An 18,627-nucleotide genomic window follows, 5' to 3' on the forward strand; every position below is an offset into this window, starting at 1 on the left:
CTTCTCATCTTGTGTATGTTCGTTCTGTGCGTCCTTTCTGCTTGAGCAGCGCGTTGCAACTTTCGAGCTGCTTGCTGTTCTTCGCGTGACAATACAATTTGTTGCTGCAGCATTCATTCCTTCGCCCTCGGGGCGAAAGAATGCACAACAAACGCTCAACTACGTCTGTGAAGACACGTTTCACTTTCGTGTTATACCGATTCCTATGACAGAGGGACGAGCCATGTTCTTTTTTGTTGTATTAGCTAACAATGTATAATTATGTTCTGTGATGTATTAGAGCTGTATATATTAACTAACACTGCATCATACCAGTTTCACTTGTATGATCCTACTGTATTCACTGCTTTTTGTTCCTGTTCAATGAATTTTCTGTAACCGAACCCCCTTTGTAATGCCACTTGGCCCTGACGGTAAAGTAAATAAATAAGCAGGCGAACTTTTTTGTCTTCGGGCATCGCAGCGTTGGCCTGGCGGAAAACTCGGGTCGTCTCCTGCGCTAAGATAGTGACATTTCGTTGGGTAGCTGCACCCGTGTCGCCAGCCAAGAAGCAGCCCTTTCCTTACGGACGCCGCTTGTGAACGTGTCCAGGAATGGGATGCGGAAGAGATCCCAGGTTTGAAGTGAGGACTCGATTCTCAAACTAGGTTCTTGCCGCGTCTTCCAGGTAGAAGTAGACATGACGCGGCTTGTCTTCGGTGTTCCAGATGTTAAAGGCCGCGACACTGTAGTGTGTTTCCAAGCCAGGTTTCCAGGTCTTCGAGTGATGTACCGCGGAATGTTGGCGGCTCCCTGGGCTGCCGCAGCAGGATCGATGCAGGCGGCACTGGGGCTATCATCGTCACTGTGGTCGAAGTCAGGGTGTTGGTTTGCCTGGTGTTTTCCGGAAGGAGCCCGTACTCTGGCTGTAGTCCCTTCTGCCTGCGGCTAGTTCCATGATCGGGGTTGTTAGTAGCGTCTTCTTCGCGGCTTGGGCTTGGGTTCAAGTTTCGCGGGGGCATCCGGATCATGGACGAAGCAGCACCTCCACCAGATGCCACATCGTCGTGACGTTGACGAAGGCGGCATCAGGCAGCGTGTTCAAGATTAAACTATTTGGTACGAGCTTGTGCTCGGAAAAAGAAAATACAACGTGCAAGCAATGCACACTGTAAACTGATAGCGGCGTCAGCAGTCGTCGGCCGTGAAGTAATCTGATCTACGGCGAGGTATATCGGCATTTATATATGCGGCATCGAACATTCGAGCCCATAGCTTTTGCTCGCGTAAGCTCTCAAATGAACTTGACTATTCGCGTCCTGCGGATAATCTTAACAGACCGATATTAAACAATCACGGAGCTTCTCAAACGCTGCGGTGTGGTCTGCACCGAGCGTTGCTAACAGTCTTTGCGGGTGAAACCGGAACACATCAAAATAAAGCACTCAACACGCGTGGTATTATATATTAGCAGATACATTGTCTGGGCAAGTTGGTGCTACATTTGTAAAATAGAACAGCACGAACGACGGTACGAAACACACATTAACCACAGGACGAGTGCTGACTACTAAGTGAGCTTTATTTAATGAAAGTGCGTTCTTTATAGTGTCACATGTCACCAGCGTCGAGAGGCCACGCTCACGAAACCACTAATAGCACCAATCATGAATGCTGTCTCATAACAAAACTTGAATCGACGCACAGTTAACAACCGGAATAGCAAACACAGTTTACACTGACGCGCATGCCAATTGCCGAAATACACTTAAAGACACATTATCACAGTTTAACATGTAAGTGCACACATCTAGTTAAAACACTGCATTCCGTATGTTCCTCCCAATCAGCACAGAAAGTAAGATATTACGGCGACTAAAACGTGGCAGCTGGAAAAGAGGATGAACCCACAGCAACCGCAACAACGAGGGTGCTCTGTCATACAGAAGATGATCAACAAATGAAACGCAGCCCTGTGTAATTAAAACTTAAAACATAAATGTTGCTGATACATGGCCTTCCAAAAACGCCATCTCATCTTTGGAGAGAAATAAGGAAGGTTCACTAACACATTGATCACCAGCTTTGTTGATAAGAAAGGCCTCCATTATTTCTCTCTCCAATTTGTTGCTCGCTCTTCTATAAACATTACACCATCTCCCACTAAAGGAAACCATGCGGAGATGCGAAGCAGCGCATGGTAGAGGTGTGCACGGGCCCCGGGTAGCCCGAAAGCCCGAGCCCGACCCGGCCCGCGGGCCGGGCTCGGGCAGGCCGACGTGTTTTCACCTCGGGCCCGGGCCGGACTCGGGCTACATGGAGTTTTATCGGGCCGGGCTCGGGCCCGGCGCAAAGCCCGACTCAAGCCCGAAATATAGAGAATGAGCGGGAATTGTTTTCCAGCACGCAGACGGCGCCTTTTCCGCGACCGCCCTTTACCGCTTCTCCTTTCCATTCGCTACTTTAAACAAAAGGGGAGCAGGTAAAGCACTGCCTCTGTTGCACTCCGACAAACAGAGAAGTAACACCACCTCAGCTGGTGACGGCGCCACGTGACTGTTCGCGTTAGATTTAAGGCCAAATCCAATATCAGTGAAAATGCGCGTGACAGCGACGAGCGACCCGACGTAGATCGCCTTCGTGCAAGCTGACGCTTGTATGGGCATACCCCATACACGTGACGGCTTTGGCGAGCGAACTCCATTGTTGCTGGCATGAGGCCGTCTACTTGTATTTGGTAATCTGTGTAATAGAGACTGTTCGTCGTGTGTCGTTTCATCATATTTGATATGCTCAATAAAATGCCAAATTACCGGAAAACGATGTTTTGTTTTCGCCACGAACCTTCAATAAGCCGGGCCGGGCCGGGCCCGGGATTGTGTTTTCTTACGTCGGGCCGGGCCGGGCTGGCTCGCAGCCCTTTGTCGTCGGGCTCGGGCGGGCCTTCGACAAAGTCAGCGGGCCCCGGCCGGGCTCGGGCTCGGAAATACGGCCCGTGCACAGCTCTAGCGCATGGGTCGACCCAAAGTTCCGTTCATCACGGGCACACATCTGCCCGATGCTAACGCGTCCATGCAAGTGGAGCACACCATGAATTTACTGTAGTTGCTGTTGTTGCTACTCGTCGCGAACTCTTGTTGGAGCACGGCACGCGGGTTGATCGCCACGCCGCGCGGGTGCACGTGGGTTCATCGCGCGTCTGCGGAATCTCGTTCCCCGACGCCATCACATGATTGCTGAGAGAGCGTAAGGGGGAGAGACCACAGCGTCTTACCCAGCCCCTTACACAGGCCCGAACGCGCTAGCGCGTTCTAACTAGGATACAATGCGTTGGTTCATGCCGCGTCTGCGGAATATCGTTCCCCGTTGCCATCACATGATTGCTGAGGAGGAGGAGAGCTTGAGAAAAGTAAAATGCGCAACTTCTGCAATCCTAATTGGGAGCACGGCTCAGCGCCTGTAGGGGAAAGGGGGAAAAGGAGATAAAGTTGAGAAGAGGGAGGAGAAGGACAGGAGGAAGGCTGTCCATGACCGAGGACGCGGCGGCGGCTACGGTTGGCCAGTCCAGTGCCCTCAAGGAAGCGAAGAACCGCCTTGAAAACCTGGGTGTGGTGCTGTGCAGGGAATAGGAGGTCCCTCTGTGTAGCCGCGGGAATACCCTGACGACGGAGTGAGGCGAGCAAGGCAGCTCGTCGTGCTTGAAGCGCTGGGCACACACACAACAGGTGAGCAATTGTTTCGTCTGCCTCACACGCACTGCACGCAGGTGACGAAGCTCTGCCTAGCCGATGACGTCGTGCCGCTGGCCAGGAGCAGCCGATGCGTAGACGCAGTAGAAGGGACCGCTCCCTCCTGGAGAGGCCCCTGTCAGGCAGCCGGGTCGGAGGTTCCAGCCTGGCCGCAAGTTCGTCGGGGTGGCAGCGTAGCAACTGCCGCCTCAGGGTACAGCCTCGAATAGTCTGAGGCGACCACAGCACTGCAGACAGCGACGGTAGAGTGATGCGCCTCCTTCACCAGTGCGTCTGCTTGCTCATTTCCCTGAATATCCACAGGAGATGGGACCCAATGCAGGAAGACATCGACGCCACTGGCGAGGAGGGCATGCAGCTTGGTGACCAGCGGTTGAGTTCCGAAGCCCTCCTCCCACCGTTCCGGTTTCGCCACGGCCTGCAGTGCGGCTCGTGAGTCGCACGCGACAGCCACGGGACACATGGTGGGGGGGGGGGGAGGGTGACCGACCATCTGTGCGGCGTTGGAGCAGGCATCAAAGGGGAGACGACAGGAGGCCGTTCTAGCAAGGGCTGGCATGACGCAGGCGGCCGTGGCGGAGCCTATAGCTGGGAGGACTGAGCCGTCCGTGTAGACAATAAGCATACCAGCCAGCTCTTCCTCTAGCTTGGAGGCAACCGCCTACTGGAGAGCGCAGGTGGGTGAGCGACGCTGGAGAGTCGACTGATTGCTGAGAGAGTGTAAGGGGGAGAGGTCACAGCGTCTTACCCAGCCCCTTACACACGCCCGAACGTGCTAGTGCGTGCCAACAGACATAGTTCCCGAGCGGACGGTCGCCAATGGAAGGACGGACACAGCCCCTAGCAAAAGCTGCTTCGCATCTAAAACTGCTTCTCTGAAATTCTGGCGCACAACCACACCTGCGGCAGTGGTCTGCCAAGTGCCCTCCTGACTTGTCTTACACATTCAACGTGTGCTTTAGAGCCCTGTCATTAAAAGATCGGCCCATTTGGCCGATGTATTTCCGTCCGCAAGTGAGCGGGATTTCACAAACGACCTGAGACTGGCAATTAGTGAACCTGTTCCTGTGTCTCGTCACACAACTCGGGCACGCTGTCTACAAGCGAACAAACTTGAGACAGCTTGTGAGGGGCAGAAAAAAACACAACGTTGACTCCGTATTTTGATGATACGGAGTCAACGTTGATTTCTCGCCGCGTTGATTTCTGATTCTGGTCATCGTTGATTGCTGGCCGCGAACGGGATTTCGCGGCCAGCAAGCAAAGTGTCTGAATCGACGATTGTTTTCTGGTTATAGCATTGCCTGGTTGCTGCTGCCTGGATAGCGTCGATCTCGGGTGACTCGGCGCTGCTTCAAGCTATCAAGCTATCTGTTGAGCTGCAAGGATCCACTGCTGTGACTGGCCTTCAACGTCACGACGACGAGAGCGCCACCGCAGCATTAAAAACGGTGCTCCAAGCAACAACAGATTGGGATTTCGCGGCCAGCAAGCAAAGTGTCTGAATCGACGATTGTTTTCTGGTTATAGGTAGGCATTCGAACTTTTCTAGCCTGCTGTTCTTGGTTTTATTTTTGGCCGCTGATCCCCTGCTTACACTGTTTTTAGTGTCTTATGTTTTGATGCGTGATGGGTGCTGATGTTACCACATATCGCGCTCGGATTGGCTCTTTCCTCGCCCGCAGTCAGCGAGAAAGAGCTCGTAATAGTTGGTTCAACTGCGAAGCAAACCTTGTTCGCCTATTTTGCCTTAGACCGTGCCTGTTACTATCAGTACCTTTCGCTTTGTTCTTGCTTTGTGCCGGAGATGTGGAGGCTAACCCTGGTCCCAAGATTGATGATGTTCTGTCCTTGGTTAACGTATGCGATGCTGAAACCATGGAACTACTGAAAAAAATTCAACAAGACGTAACAGGCATTGAAACTCGGGTAACAGTCATTGAGAGCACGTTGGGCGGTATTGGTCAAATCGAATCCAACTGCGAGGGAATGAGAAACTCGATAAAAGAAGTCAAGTAGAACATAGCCAGAGCAAATGAAGAACTCGGTGATGTTGTAGAAGATATGAACAACAGAATGCGCAGAAACAACTTGCTTCTCAAGGGCCTTTCTGAATCAGAAAATGAAGGCTATGAAAAGACAGAGCATTGTGAAGGAATTCTTCTCCGCTCACCTTAAACTGACCCTCAGAGACATCGAACGGGCCCATAGGATTGGCCAACGCCGGAGCGGTTTCAATCGCCCCATTATCATTAAGTTTCTGAACTACAAATAAAAAACTCAAGCTCTGCGCAATGCATTCAAGCCAAAGAACCTAGCATCAGCAAGAGTATGGCTGGAAGAAGACTTTTGACTTAAGATACAGCAAGCACGTAAAAAGCTTCGTGACTTCGCCAAGCAAAACCGCAAAAAAGCGCTCCGTTTTAACACACTACACATGCAAAATGGCATCTTCGTCTGATTCTTCGTCTGATTCTTCGACGACTCTTCGTCTGATTCTGTCGTTGTCGTATCTAAGGAAAGACAATCTTCGCAAAAATGACCAGCCGAAGTGGCTAACTGCAGACCTCCTGCACATAAAGTGTCATTGTTACTGGCAAACCTTCGAAGCCTACTTAACAAGGTTGATGCCACAAAGATACTGATTCGAACATGCGATGCTGATATCCTTATCGGCACTGAAACGTGGCTCACTGAGCATATTGCAGATAATGAACTATCGCTGCCAAAGAAATTCGCTGTTTTTCGCAAAGGCCGGAAGAGGTCGCGGGGAGGGGGCGTGATAATTCCTGTCAAACAAGAGTTGCAACCGTCTATTATTCCTATCGACTCACCGCTTGAAATGATTTGGGTAGTTACGAGTCATAGCAACGTGCACTGCGTTATTGGTTCATGCTACCGACCTCCTGAGAGCCAGTCCGAGTTCGTGAATCTTTTTAATGACGCCCTTGAACAAGCCACGAATAAGTATTCATTCTAAAAAGACAGGGCGTGCAAGAAGGGACACAAGAAAGAAGTCAGGACACCACAAACCACGGCGTTTGTGGTGTCCTGACTTCTTTCTTGTGTCCGTGTTTGCACGCCCTGTCTTTTAACACGAAAGTGTTTTATGCCGGGGTCCACCAAGACTTCAGTGACGTATTTCCGGCACGGAAATGACGTAGAAAAAATTTGTTCCATCAACGGGCATCGAACCTACGACCGCTCGGTACGCAACAACAGCTAGATGCCGGGCACGCTATCCACTGCGCCACGGCCACAGACTCGAGAGGCTTTACAAACGCGCCTTTTATATCTACCACTCTCCCGGTCGGCGGGGTGGTGTTGCCCTCTGGGAGCGGTAAAGCAAAGTAAGTCGTCATTACTGTGGCCCCCGCGATTAGCACCTGCAAGACGTTCGGGGCGTTTTCAATTTGCAACAATTCGGCGCGTTTTCAATAGAAGTTCAATTTTGTCAATGCCTTAACACACCGCGAGGTGGCGATCTTAGACCAAGCGTCGTAAAAGCGTCGGCCTCGCTCATAGCATCACGCTAATCCAAAATCAAAAATCACAGCACATCCACGGAGTGAATGATGATGAGTGGGCGAAGCTACGGAGGTTCATCGGTAAACCGTGAATCTTCCGTGAATTCTGCCCAGTACATCATCACCGACGTGAGATCGGGCGCGTTTATTCTAAAGGTTCGATGAATTGTGACGACTTGCAGCTCACTTTAATTTTACATGTACGCTGTGAATTTTCATTGTTTAGAAAACCATTGGTTTAGAAAACATCTGGCGTCTTTCGTTAAGCAGCTGGCGTCTTTTCGTTTTGCTTTAGAAACATCTGGCGTTCTTTCGTTTTGCTTTTACAAAATATCTGGCGTCTTTCGTTGGTTTATTTCATCAATCAACGGCGTTTTGAACAAAATTTTTATTGTTTATTCACGCACAGGAGAAATCTCACCAGGTACTACCTTGGAGGTACACAATGGCTGCTAATGGGAATGAGAGACAGAAGAAGTCGGCTTTTAGCTAACACTTACACTTCTACTTCTACTAACGTTTCCTACTGGAACATGCCAATGGCTGCTAATGGGGAATGAGAGACAGAAGAATTCGGCTTTTAGTTAACGCGCACGCTGCGAATTTTTTATTGTTCAACAACGCATAGGAAAAATCTCCCACCGGCACCACCTTGGAGGTCAAAGCGTAAGACTGGTTACGCACTACGACTACTATGACTACGAGGGACCAACGGGTGCCGCCTTAAAGGGGCCCTGCAACACTTTTCGAGCATGCTCAAAAAGCGCTGCCGATCGGTAGTCGAGGCTCCCGAGAACACGCGAGCCAAATATTACAGCGATGCGCACGGCCTGGAATTTACAATAAATTCTCAGTCAGCTGAAAATCGCTCCCTCTTCTCTCGACAAATGATGTATTAGTCCGCAAAATATGACGCGATTGTCGGCAGTTCCACCATTGGCTTATGTTATAATCACGATAACACCCTCATTATTACTTTCGTTGTTAATTTTGAGTTCAATAAGTAGATAATATGTATTTTTATATTCTGTTATCGCGTTAAAAACACCGAACAAACATTAATATTAGCACTTCCGGTCTCACCGACAGCTCGTCTGCTCGTAGTTGCGTGGTTCCGTTTTCTTCGCCATGCGCAGTGCCGAAAACGTGAATATTTCTGTGCTTTTGACCATCGCCGGTTGCCGTTGAGAGTGGCAGCCGTTCGAGTGTTGCCTCGTCAGCTGAGAACTGCATCGTCGGCACGTTCTCACGACCGACCGAGGCACGGGCGCAGCGTGTCTCCGATAACAATGCTGGCGTCCGGTAATGGCGGCGCTTCGGGGTCGTGTGCCAGTGCCGTCTTACGAGGCGGTGTATCGGAGTATGGGCCAAAACCGATCTCAGCTGTCATTCGTTCCAAACGAGCGCGCAGGTTTGCTTCCATGGTTGGCAGAGCGATGAAAACACTACGGCGTTCGAGGTGCACACCCAACATTACCAAACCGACGCGCAGTTTTCAAGCACGCGCGATACACAGTGCGATCGGCTCCGCTCGACGAGAACGACGCAAGCCGACCGGAAGTGGCGGCACAGACCACGTGGTTGCGCCCAGACGTCAGAGAGAAAAAAATGAAGAAAAAAATCTCCGCCGGCGCTCTTGGGCGGAGCCTCGCTCCTCTGCGCTGCCTCCCTCGACTCGCTGCCTAGCTTTCCGCGCGCTCGCGGCGTTGAGTTGAGGGAGAAAGCTGCGGAACGTGATCTCTATAATTTGGTAACACCACTTAGACTTGACGGATTCGAAAAATTTTTGCGGCATATGACTCGTGAAGAGTCATACGTCAATAATGAGACTATTCCAATATAACTAAGAAAGGTGTTGCAGGGCCCCTTTAAGGTGCTTCCCTAAAATAGCTCTGCGACGCGCGCCTGCCTCACCTGGCTGTAACACGGCGTTCACCGCTGACGCGCTCGCCCCGAGAAAAATCGTGGCCGGGCTACCGGGGCGGCAGGATGTACTTTGCGTTTCCCTCTAGTCCGGCCGTGGTGTTCAATCACATTTTAACATGCCGCGGGATGGCAACCAAGTTCAGCGTCCAATATGCCACGCTCTTCTGCCTATCACACCTCGTTCTCTGATTACGCTTTCACCGTTAACTACTACAGCTACCGCAAGGGTTTGTTTAATCATTTAACATGGACGTTAGTCCATGGTAATTGATTAAACAAACCCTTGTGGTAGCTGATGGACGTTAGTCGTAGGGATGGAGATATACCACCAATCATCGAAGTGGGTGCATCCACGTTAAACGGTACTATAAAATAATAATTATAGCTGGGGTTTAACGTCCCAAATCCACGATGTGATTATGAGGGACGCCGTAGTGGAGGGCTCCGGAAATTTCGACCACCTGGAGTTCATTAACGTGCACCTAAAGCTAAGCACACGGTAAACGGTGCTATAGCTGCCAGACATCAATATACATTGTGCAAACTCTCCTATATCAATTCATTTACTTCTGTAAACATTCAGTTACTTCTGTAAGGGCACGCTTTATTTAGAATGAATACTTACCAACTAGCTCAGCTCTCTGTTATTCACAAATAAGTTCCCAAATGCCTTACTGCTCTTGGCCGGCGATTTCAATTATCCATCTATAGATTGGCTGGCATCTTCTGTTCTGGGTAACAGTAATCGCCAAGAATTGCTTCATTTTCTCCATACGGTGCACTTTCATAACCTGTCGCAATTGGTAAAACAACCCGAGGCGAAAATATTCTTGATCTGATACTAACAAACCATCCTGAATACGGAAGCGCTCTTGTTCTTGAGGAAATAAGTGATCACAAGGCCGTACACTGCACTCTAGAAGTACCACGCCCTAGGGAACCAAAAGAAACCAAAATGATTCTTAACTATGCTCGCGCAAACATTACCAAAATGAACCACATGTTCGCGGAATTTGTGACTGGTTACCTTCACGATTTCGCTAAACGATCAGTTAACGACAACTGGTCTTTATTTAAAAGCTTCCTTAAGGAACTGGAAGATTACTGCGTGCCAAAATTAACTCTCTCGTGTAAAGCAGATGATCCCTGGTTTACTCGTGACGTGAACAGAGCTATTAACAAAAAGAAACGGGCGTTTAGAAAAGCTTCGAGGTCAAACAATGATTTAGACTGGGCGGACTACAGAGAGCTGTCAAAGTTAGCAATATTCTCAATAAATGATTCTAAAAACAAATACTTTAACTACACTCTACCCAATCTAATGACGACCGACCCTGGCAAATTTTGGCGGATTATAAACCCGAACGAGAAGCAAACGAGCGTACAGCTCAAACGTGAAAATAGTATTTTACAGTCGGTAGAGCAATCTGCCGAAATTTTCAATCAGCATTTCGCTTCCGTTTTTCCCGAAGAATTACCGTTACAATTACCGATGCCTCCACTGGATGCAATTTTGCACGATTTTCAACCCATTACGATGACAGAAACCTGCGTAGCACGCGCTATAGAGAGACTACCGTGCAAAACTTGTCCGGGTCCGGACGGTATCAGCGCAAATCTTTTGAAGCTGACGTCAGACAAATCATCCTACCTGTTATCTCTAATATTTCAGCAGTCACTGGATTCTGGGTGCCTTCCTGATGACTGGAAAATTGCGAATGTCATTCCTTGCTTTAAATCTGGCGACAAGTACATCGCTAACAATTACCGTTCTATTTCTCTGACATCCCATTGTTGTAAGATGCTCGAACATATCTTATACAGCCACATAATGTCTCACCTTCAATCCAATAAGCTACTTTTCGAAAACCAACATGGCTTTCAGAAACGTAAATCCTGCAACACTCAGCTGTTTGAGCTAGTTACCGATTTACACAACTTCATCAATAGGTCATTGTTAATCGATGCAATTTTTATTGATTTTTCTAAAGCGTTTAATCGCGTCCCTCATCAACGTCTTCTAACAAAACTACGTAGTCTCCGGCTTGATAAAAAAAACATTTCAGTGGATTGAAGGCTTTCTGACTGAAAGATTTCAGTGTGTTAATATCGACGCCTACATATCCAAACAGACGCAGGTCAAGTCGGGAGTTCCACAAGGGTCAGTTTTAGGGCCGCTGTTATTTCTAATCTATATCAACGACATATCAATTAACATGCAGTCTACCGTACGACTTTTCGCTGATGACTGCGTAATATATAAAGAAATAGCCAATCAGAACGACATTTCAACCCTGAAATCGGACTTAACGACACTTTCCCAATGGTGTAGCAAATGGCAAATGAAAATTAACGCTGAAAAGACCAAGCATGTTAAATTCGGTCGAGATGCCAATCAAATCTCGAATATATACCTCATCAACAACTCTCCCGTTGAAATGGTATCGTCCATTAAATACTTAGGTGTTATCCCGCATTGCAATCCTAAATGGAACAATCATGTGGAATTAATTACCAACAAAGCATTTCGTAAGCTTGGCATTTTAAAACGCCGCCTACGTCTGGCTACTTCAGTCACTAAACTTCAGGCATTTAATTCACTCATTAAACCATCCACAGAGTATGCTTCTAACATATGGCATCCGCATCAAGCATACCTTACTGACATGCTGGAGTCAATTCAAAGCAAAGCCGCTAGGTTTATTGCTTCCTGCTATTCACGTTTTCACAGTGTCTCACCCATAAAAACAACTCTTGGCATTTTACCGCTCGCAACACGCAGAAAATATTCGAGATTGTCCTTCTTTCACAGCATTTACTTTAGCTACAGTCCTTTTCACTCAAATTCATCCATCCAGCCGTAAACATTTCGGCCCGATGTGACCACGATCACAAGGTACGCCCACTGTTGGCGCGCACTGAAAAATACTTACACTCTCCTTTGGTGTTGTCCATAAACGAGTGGAACGCCCTTCCGCGTACCATTGCAAACATTAAATTTACTAGTTTCCAATCAGCCCTACTATCTTACCTTAGTGAGCAGTCATTCCATAACTAGCTGAATTGTCCGATTCCACATTTTCATTTACTCTATGTATTTTCATTCTGTGTGTTATATGTATTGTCTCATTCCAGATTTTCGTTTATTCTATTTATTTTTTTTGCTAGATTGTACTTTATATTGGTCGCAACTATTGCACTCTACCCGACCTTGCATTACTGAACTGTGTTTGCCTTTTTAACACGAAAGTGTTTTATGCCGGGGTCCACCAAGTACAGCCGTCACGGATATGACGTTGATAAAATGGACACCAACTGCTGTGAAAGAAAAAAAACCAAGAAAAAGACACCCCGCTGGGAATCGAACCCACGACGTTGCGGCCGCGACGGCAAGCGCCCGATGCTCTACCGACTAAGCTAAGTCGGGAGATGCTAGATGCAGCGCGAACGCGCCTTATATCTTTCACACTCTCTTTCGCGGCGGGCGGAGCTGGGCGGTGCCGCCCTCTGTGAGATGTGAAAAGAGGTAATGCTTCACGATCGACACTTACTAGCGCTTACTCCGAGATTGCAAGCGATATCAGAGGTCATGGTTAAAGCGTCTCGATACCAGAGAGGTAGACTGGCCGCGCTGGCGTCGTCGAGGCACCCTTGACGCAGTTACGTTCTTCACCTTTGGCTTCGTGTTAGCGTGCGTCGGCTCGTCGGAGTAGTGTAGCTTCCACGTGCACCAAAGGGATTTCTCCGCCGCCGACTGCTTCAATTGCGAGAGCACCGACTAACAAAACTGCTGCAACACGCGTTGCAGAAAGAACGCGATTTCGACGGGCGAATGTCGTGCCTTGGTGGAGCGAGAGCAGCGCCTGAGAGACAGAGGCCAGCGGGACGCACGCGTTTGCGGCTCAGGCTACGAACCTCTACCTCCCGTGTTCCTGAAGCGCAGTGTGTGTTATGTATGCATGAGCACAAGCGTCGGCTACCCATTACTAGAAAGCGCACACCGTGCCGTTTCTCTCCTTAATTGACGACGCTTTGAAGAAGTGCATACCGGGTACCAGTGTTGATTATGAGCTTGTTGATATCATCCTTACGCGGGATTCAAGATTCGCTGTGTCCAGATATATGTTCACATCGTCAGCTACCACAACGGTTTAATCATGATCATGGGCGTTAGTCGTCGCGATAGAGACATGCTGTCAACATGGGTGCATTCACGTCAAACGGTGCTATAGCTGCCAAACACGAATAGACATTGTGCAAGCTCTCATATATCACTACACAATAAGCAGTACTTCTGTGAAGACACGTTTCACTTTCGTGTTATACCGATTCCTATGACGGAGGGATCAGCCATGTTTTTTACATTGTATTTGCATTATGTTTGCTTGTTATTGCATTTTTCTTTTTCCGTATATTTGCTGTACAAAGTATTGTATACCCCCCTATGTAATGCCCGTTCTCGGGCCCTTAGGGTCAATAAACGAAATGAATGAAATGAAATACTTTTTTTAACACGAAAGTGTTTTATGCCTGTTCCACCAAGACTCATGACGTATTTCAGTCACGGAAGCACGTCCGCAAGATGAACGCAATGAGATGGCAAAGAAAAAAAAACATAAGAAAAGTTCCGTTGATGGGAGTCGAACCCATGACCTCTTGGTCAGCGACGATAACTGGCGGGCGTTTAGCCCACTCAGCTACCGCCAAACTTTTTTTTTCTTTATTGTCAGCTACCGCCAAACACATTATGGAGGCTATATGAACGCGCCTTTTATCTTTCACACTTTCCTCTCGCAGTGCTCTTGGATGGATGGATGGATGGATGGATGGATGGATGGATGGATGGATGGATGCTATCAGCGTCCCCATTATAACGGGGCGGTGACATCTGTGGCACCAGCCTCGAAAAAACCGCGCCGTTGCTACGACCATCTTATTCGGCGTGTTCGCAATACAAGTTTGATTTCGTCAACGGTTTAACACACCGTGAGGTGGCGGCTTTATCCCAAACATATCATCCATCCATATCGAAAAATAGCTCTCCGACGCTCGCCTCGCGGTCTCCCCGCGTTCCCCGCTCGCCCTGTGAGCAGCAACGGCCGGGCTAGCGGGAAGACACGACGCGCGTAGCGTTTCTCTTCGTATTTCACGACGCTTTTGAGGAGTGCATATCGAGTATCATTGTTTATTATGTGCTTGTTGATGCCATCTTTGCGCGGGACCATATGCGGTGTCAATATATATGCTAAGAGCTTCAGCCGCCGCAAGGGTTAAATCATGATCACAGGCGTTAGTCGTCGGTATACGGAGATGTGCCACAAGGCGTCAACGTGAGTGTGATGCGTCCATATCAAGCGGTGCTATATCTGCCAGACAACAGTAGACATTGTACAAGCTCTCATATACTAATGCACTATAAACAATAAACTACTATTATGACGACACGTTTCACTTTCGTGTTATACCGATTCCTATGACGGAGGGATCAGCCATCTTTTGAGTTGTGCGATATTTTATGTAGGTACGTAATTGCCTGTATTCTTTTCTTTTCTTTCTTGTTTCGCCTTCCCTGAGGGTATTTTATTGTCTGCAGCAGCTGCTCCCACACGGAAGTAATTGTTAATGCCGGATATCCTGAACGCAAGAGGCGTGTAATTTGGGAGGAAAAACTTGATTGCACGAAGTGGGTACAATATTTTTTTAACGATGCACCTAGACAAGTGACGGCGATCCCTCTTTTGATAGTTTTAGAATGAGCACTATTATACGGTAGAAACTAGGGGTGCGCGAATATCAAAATTTTCGAATACGAATCGAATACGAATATCCACCGTCGAATATCGAATCGAATATCGAATATCAAAGGAAAAATGCCTCCACAGTAACAATATTTTATTTAACATGTAGCTATCGGAAAAAAAAAAAAAACATTAACTGCCTGACTGGCAACACAACATACACTGCTATCTCCAGAACACAATGTCCAGGCTAGCACAATGCGCATCACAACACAAGCAAATATCACGGCACAATGAAAGTAATGAGTACATGTTATCATGAAGAAATATGAGTTGCTCCACATGACCAGGCAGCAGGCGTTCCCTTGTAACAGAGACAACACCTCCCCCCCCCCCCTGCCACTGAAAAGGCACGCTCGCTTGGAACAGAAGTGGCTGGTATAGGGAGTTACATGGGGCAAAGCTTTGCCAGACTGGGGTATCTGAAGGTGCCTACAGTCCGCCACCAGTCACATGGGTCGCTGTCTTTCTTCAGAAGTGGTCCCGCATAGCGAACGAGTGGTAGTGCGGCACGTTACGGCCGAATAATATTGAAAAATATACGGTTACATGATCGCCAACAGCGCTGCACGTCGGAAATGCACCAGCAATAAATCATACGTATTCGGGCGCTCGTCGCAGGCAGATATCGTGCCTCCGTGTACTTACGATATTTATCGCTCTTCTCGGCAATGTTTTTAGCGATACGAACGCAGCAGAAATGTGGAAGACGAGTTATTGTATGCATGATAATCGTATCGCATATTCGAATTTTTCGAATATTCGATGTTATCAAATATTCGAAACTTTTCGAATACACGATTTTCGAATCGAATACGAATATTTGGAATGTAATATTCGACGAATATTCGAAACTTTCGAATATTCGCACACCCCTAGTAGAAACCCTTTTGCAGTGCGCGAATCGTAAATCCGGCAGACACGAGCTTCATGAAAATGCAAGCGTACATCTGAATGACGTCGTTCTCTGGTGCTTGAAAGTAAAGCGTAATCCACTGCCGTACAATTTAAAAGTGCCGATCACACCATCGTTACGTTCGTCAAGAGCAAAACTAGGAACACCTTTCAGTACAACCAAAAAATCATCCGCATATCTGAAATTTTTTACTACTCTTGAGTCAGAAAGATTAGCCTGATCATTGTGATCTATTCCCGACAAAAATAATTGGTAATGCAAATGCGAATAATTCATAATGCACCAACGGGCTCAACAGCTAGCGCTATTGCGACAAAATTATATTGCACAGTATGGATGCAACTGGGGACCCAGCACATATACCCCTTCTTTGCACGTAATGCTTGTCCTCAAAGACTACAACAGTCGACTGAAGGTAGAATTCCAACAAAATCACACAATTTTCACTAGTGATGCGTGAGCTATTTTGAATTTTCACGTCCCCCACTTCCTCAATGTTTGTTCTAACCGCACGAAAAAGTTCCGCGTGCGGCATTGAGTAATATAGCTCCTCTATGTCGATCGAGAAAGCCGTCAACCCAGATTCCTTTTCCATGCACTCCATAAATTTGACCAACTGAGATGAACTGCCGTTACCGAACGGATCGTCACAGGGCAACGAGCTAAGCTGGCGCTGGAGAAAACGACTGAGGTTAATCAAACACGAACGGCCTTCTATTTTGCAAGTTTGGCAATATAGAGCGCAACTGCGGATGCAGCCCAGCTGATCGACGTGGCACCTACCGTTAGAGGCGATGTCTGCGTCGTGGTTGTGCTCCGAGCGCAGGAAGTAGGGCAGGACTTCTTGCCATCCCCAACCATCGCAGCCATGCTGATTGCGCCAGCGGTCGTAGTCACGAGGACTGCCTCGCACGTAGAGCATGTAGTTGAGGACACTCGAACCACCCAGCACTTTCCCTCTCGGCCACTTGCTGCGCTGCATATCACATTGCACAAAATTTGGGATACGTTAACCACACATTAAAATGTAGACAAATGTGAAAAATCTTCTAATCTCGCCGCTTTCCTTTTACAGCGAAAGCTGCTATGAGCATACTATCTAGAACAGCAGATTTCGGTGGCGTAGTTGTCCGCCGCCGGTTTGCGTAGCAGCTATCACGCACAATGACAGGGAAAAAAACAGGATTAGAGGAGAATACTTGACGTGCTACGCAGGCATAAAGAAAAAAAGGGAGACAGCATATAACGGCCACTAACGAGTGTTTATTTTACGATCAGGAACTCAATACACAAGCGCCAGCTCTACGCTCACAAAAACAAAGAAGCTTTTAACACCTCTCGTAACCACCATGTAACCATAAAACATGCGCGGCAATTTATATAAAACGCAGTCATGTATTTCTTACATTATCACTGTGTACGCGATGTACACTGCTGAGGCAACCATTAGTCTTTTTATTGCTACATGACACTTAAGATGAGCCGGAAAAAAGCTTGAAACAACAGTATGACGCCAACGAAAAGCAATGTGAAAACGATAATAAACAGCGCTTCCTACATCAACCTAAGCCAAGCGAAAACTGATTAGCAACGTATGCAAAAGAAGACCACTGTAGCCTGCAATCCTAAAATCGTTACACATTGACATCTAGAAAAACAACAACGGCAACAACAATTTCGTAACAGAAAATGAAAGACATAGAATGGAATGCAATACTCTAAAAATCAGAGAAAAAAACGGTAACAGCAGAAAAAAAAGCCATTTGCACATAAATATGCAGAACGTTATATACATAGTGACCTAAGGAAGAAATTTTCCGGATTAAAAGTGAAATCGAAGGCATGCTCACATATTTGTGATCATATTTCCCGATAAAATATGCCTCATTTATTAGACACAATATTAATGGGAACTAACAGACAATAACGCCAAGGAAAGTATAGGGGGTGTTATCTGTAGTATTTGGAATATATATGTGAAGAAAGTAAAGTGGACGGAAAGATCACGTGCTACGTGACGCAAAAAGATCACGTGCTACGTGACGCCAACAGGCGAAAAAAGAGTGTTCCACACTCGCCGCCATGGCTGCGATTGGCGCCGACTAACACTCCAAGGTTTAAATGCACATATATACCCCATAAAGTGGACGGGATGATGACCGCCGCCGTAGCTCAGTGGTAGAGCATCGGATGCGTTATTCGAAGGTCGCAGGTTTGGTCCCTGCCGGCGGCAAGTTATCTTTTCGTCCACTTTACTTTCTTCACATTTATATTTCAAATACTACAGATAACACCTCCTATACTTTCCTTGGCGTTATTGTCTGTTAGTTCCCATTAATATTGTCTCTAACAAAGAAAACGTGCCTTATTTATTAGGAGCTTTTAGCTTGTACCGTGTTACCGGATACCGGATGAAATCTGCGCATGCGCGGGCCTTTAAGGAAGGTAGACTTGCTTTCACGGAACGTAAACTACCGGCCGGATACGTTTTAGGTTAGCGGGCATAGCTCGCGAATTCACCTTCGTTCGTGGCTGTTCGCAATATCCGCTTTTCCGCGACTCCAGCCACCGAGTCAAAATAAGCCGACGTGCGAGCGCCAATTACGACCACGTTGTTTGATCCGAATTACCGAAGCTAGAGTTCTAGAGTGCCCTAGAATACCGAAAACGTAAACGTGGGAGACCTAAAGCCGCTGAGAGAGTGGATAGGTAGCGCCATCTAGCGGGGCCG

General features: G+C 47.6%; 1 protein-coding gene across 1 annotated transcript in view; it reads right to left on the bottom strand.

The window, feature by feature from the left end:
* Positions 1-18,627, bottom strand: part of LOC119372487 (glucose dehydrogenase [FAD, quinone]) — a 551,903-nt gene that overhangs the window by 444,799 nt on the left and 88,477 nt on the right. Inside the window, exon 3 of the mRNA XM_037642957.2 lies at positions 16,680-16,872. Coding sequence (XP_037498885.1) covers positions 16,680-16,872 — 193 coding nt within the window. The remainder of the gene's footprint in view (positions 1-16,679; positions 16,873-18,627) is intronic.

Source organism: Rhipicephalus sanguineus, chromosome 10 (assembly GCF_013339695.2).
Source record: "Rhipicephalus sanguineus isolate Rsan-2018 chromosome 10, BIME_Rsan_1.4, whole genome shotgun sequence".
NCBI classification, from domain to species: Eukaryota; Metazoa; Arthropoda; class Arachnida; order Ixodida; family Ixodidae; genus Rhipicephalus; species Rhipicephalus sanguineus.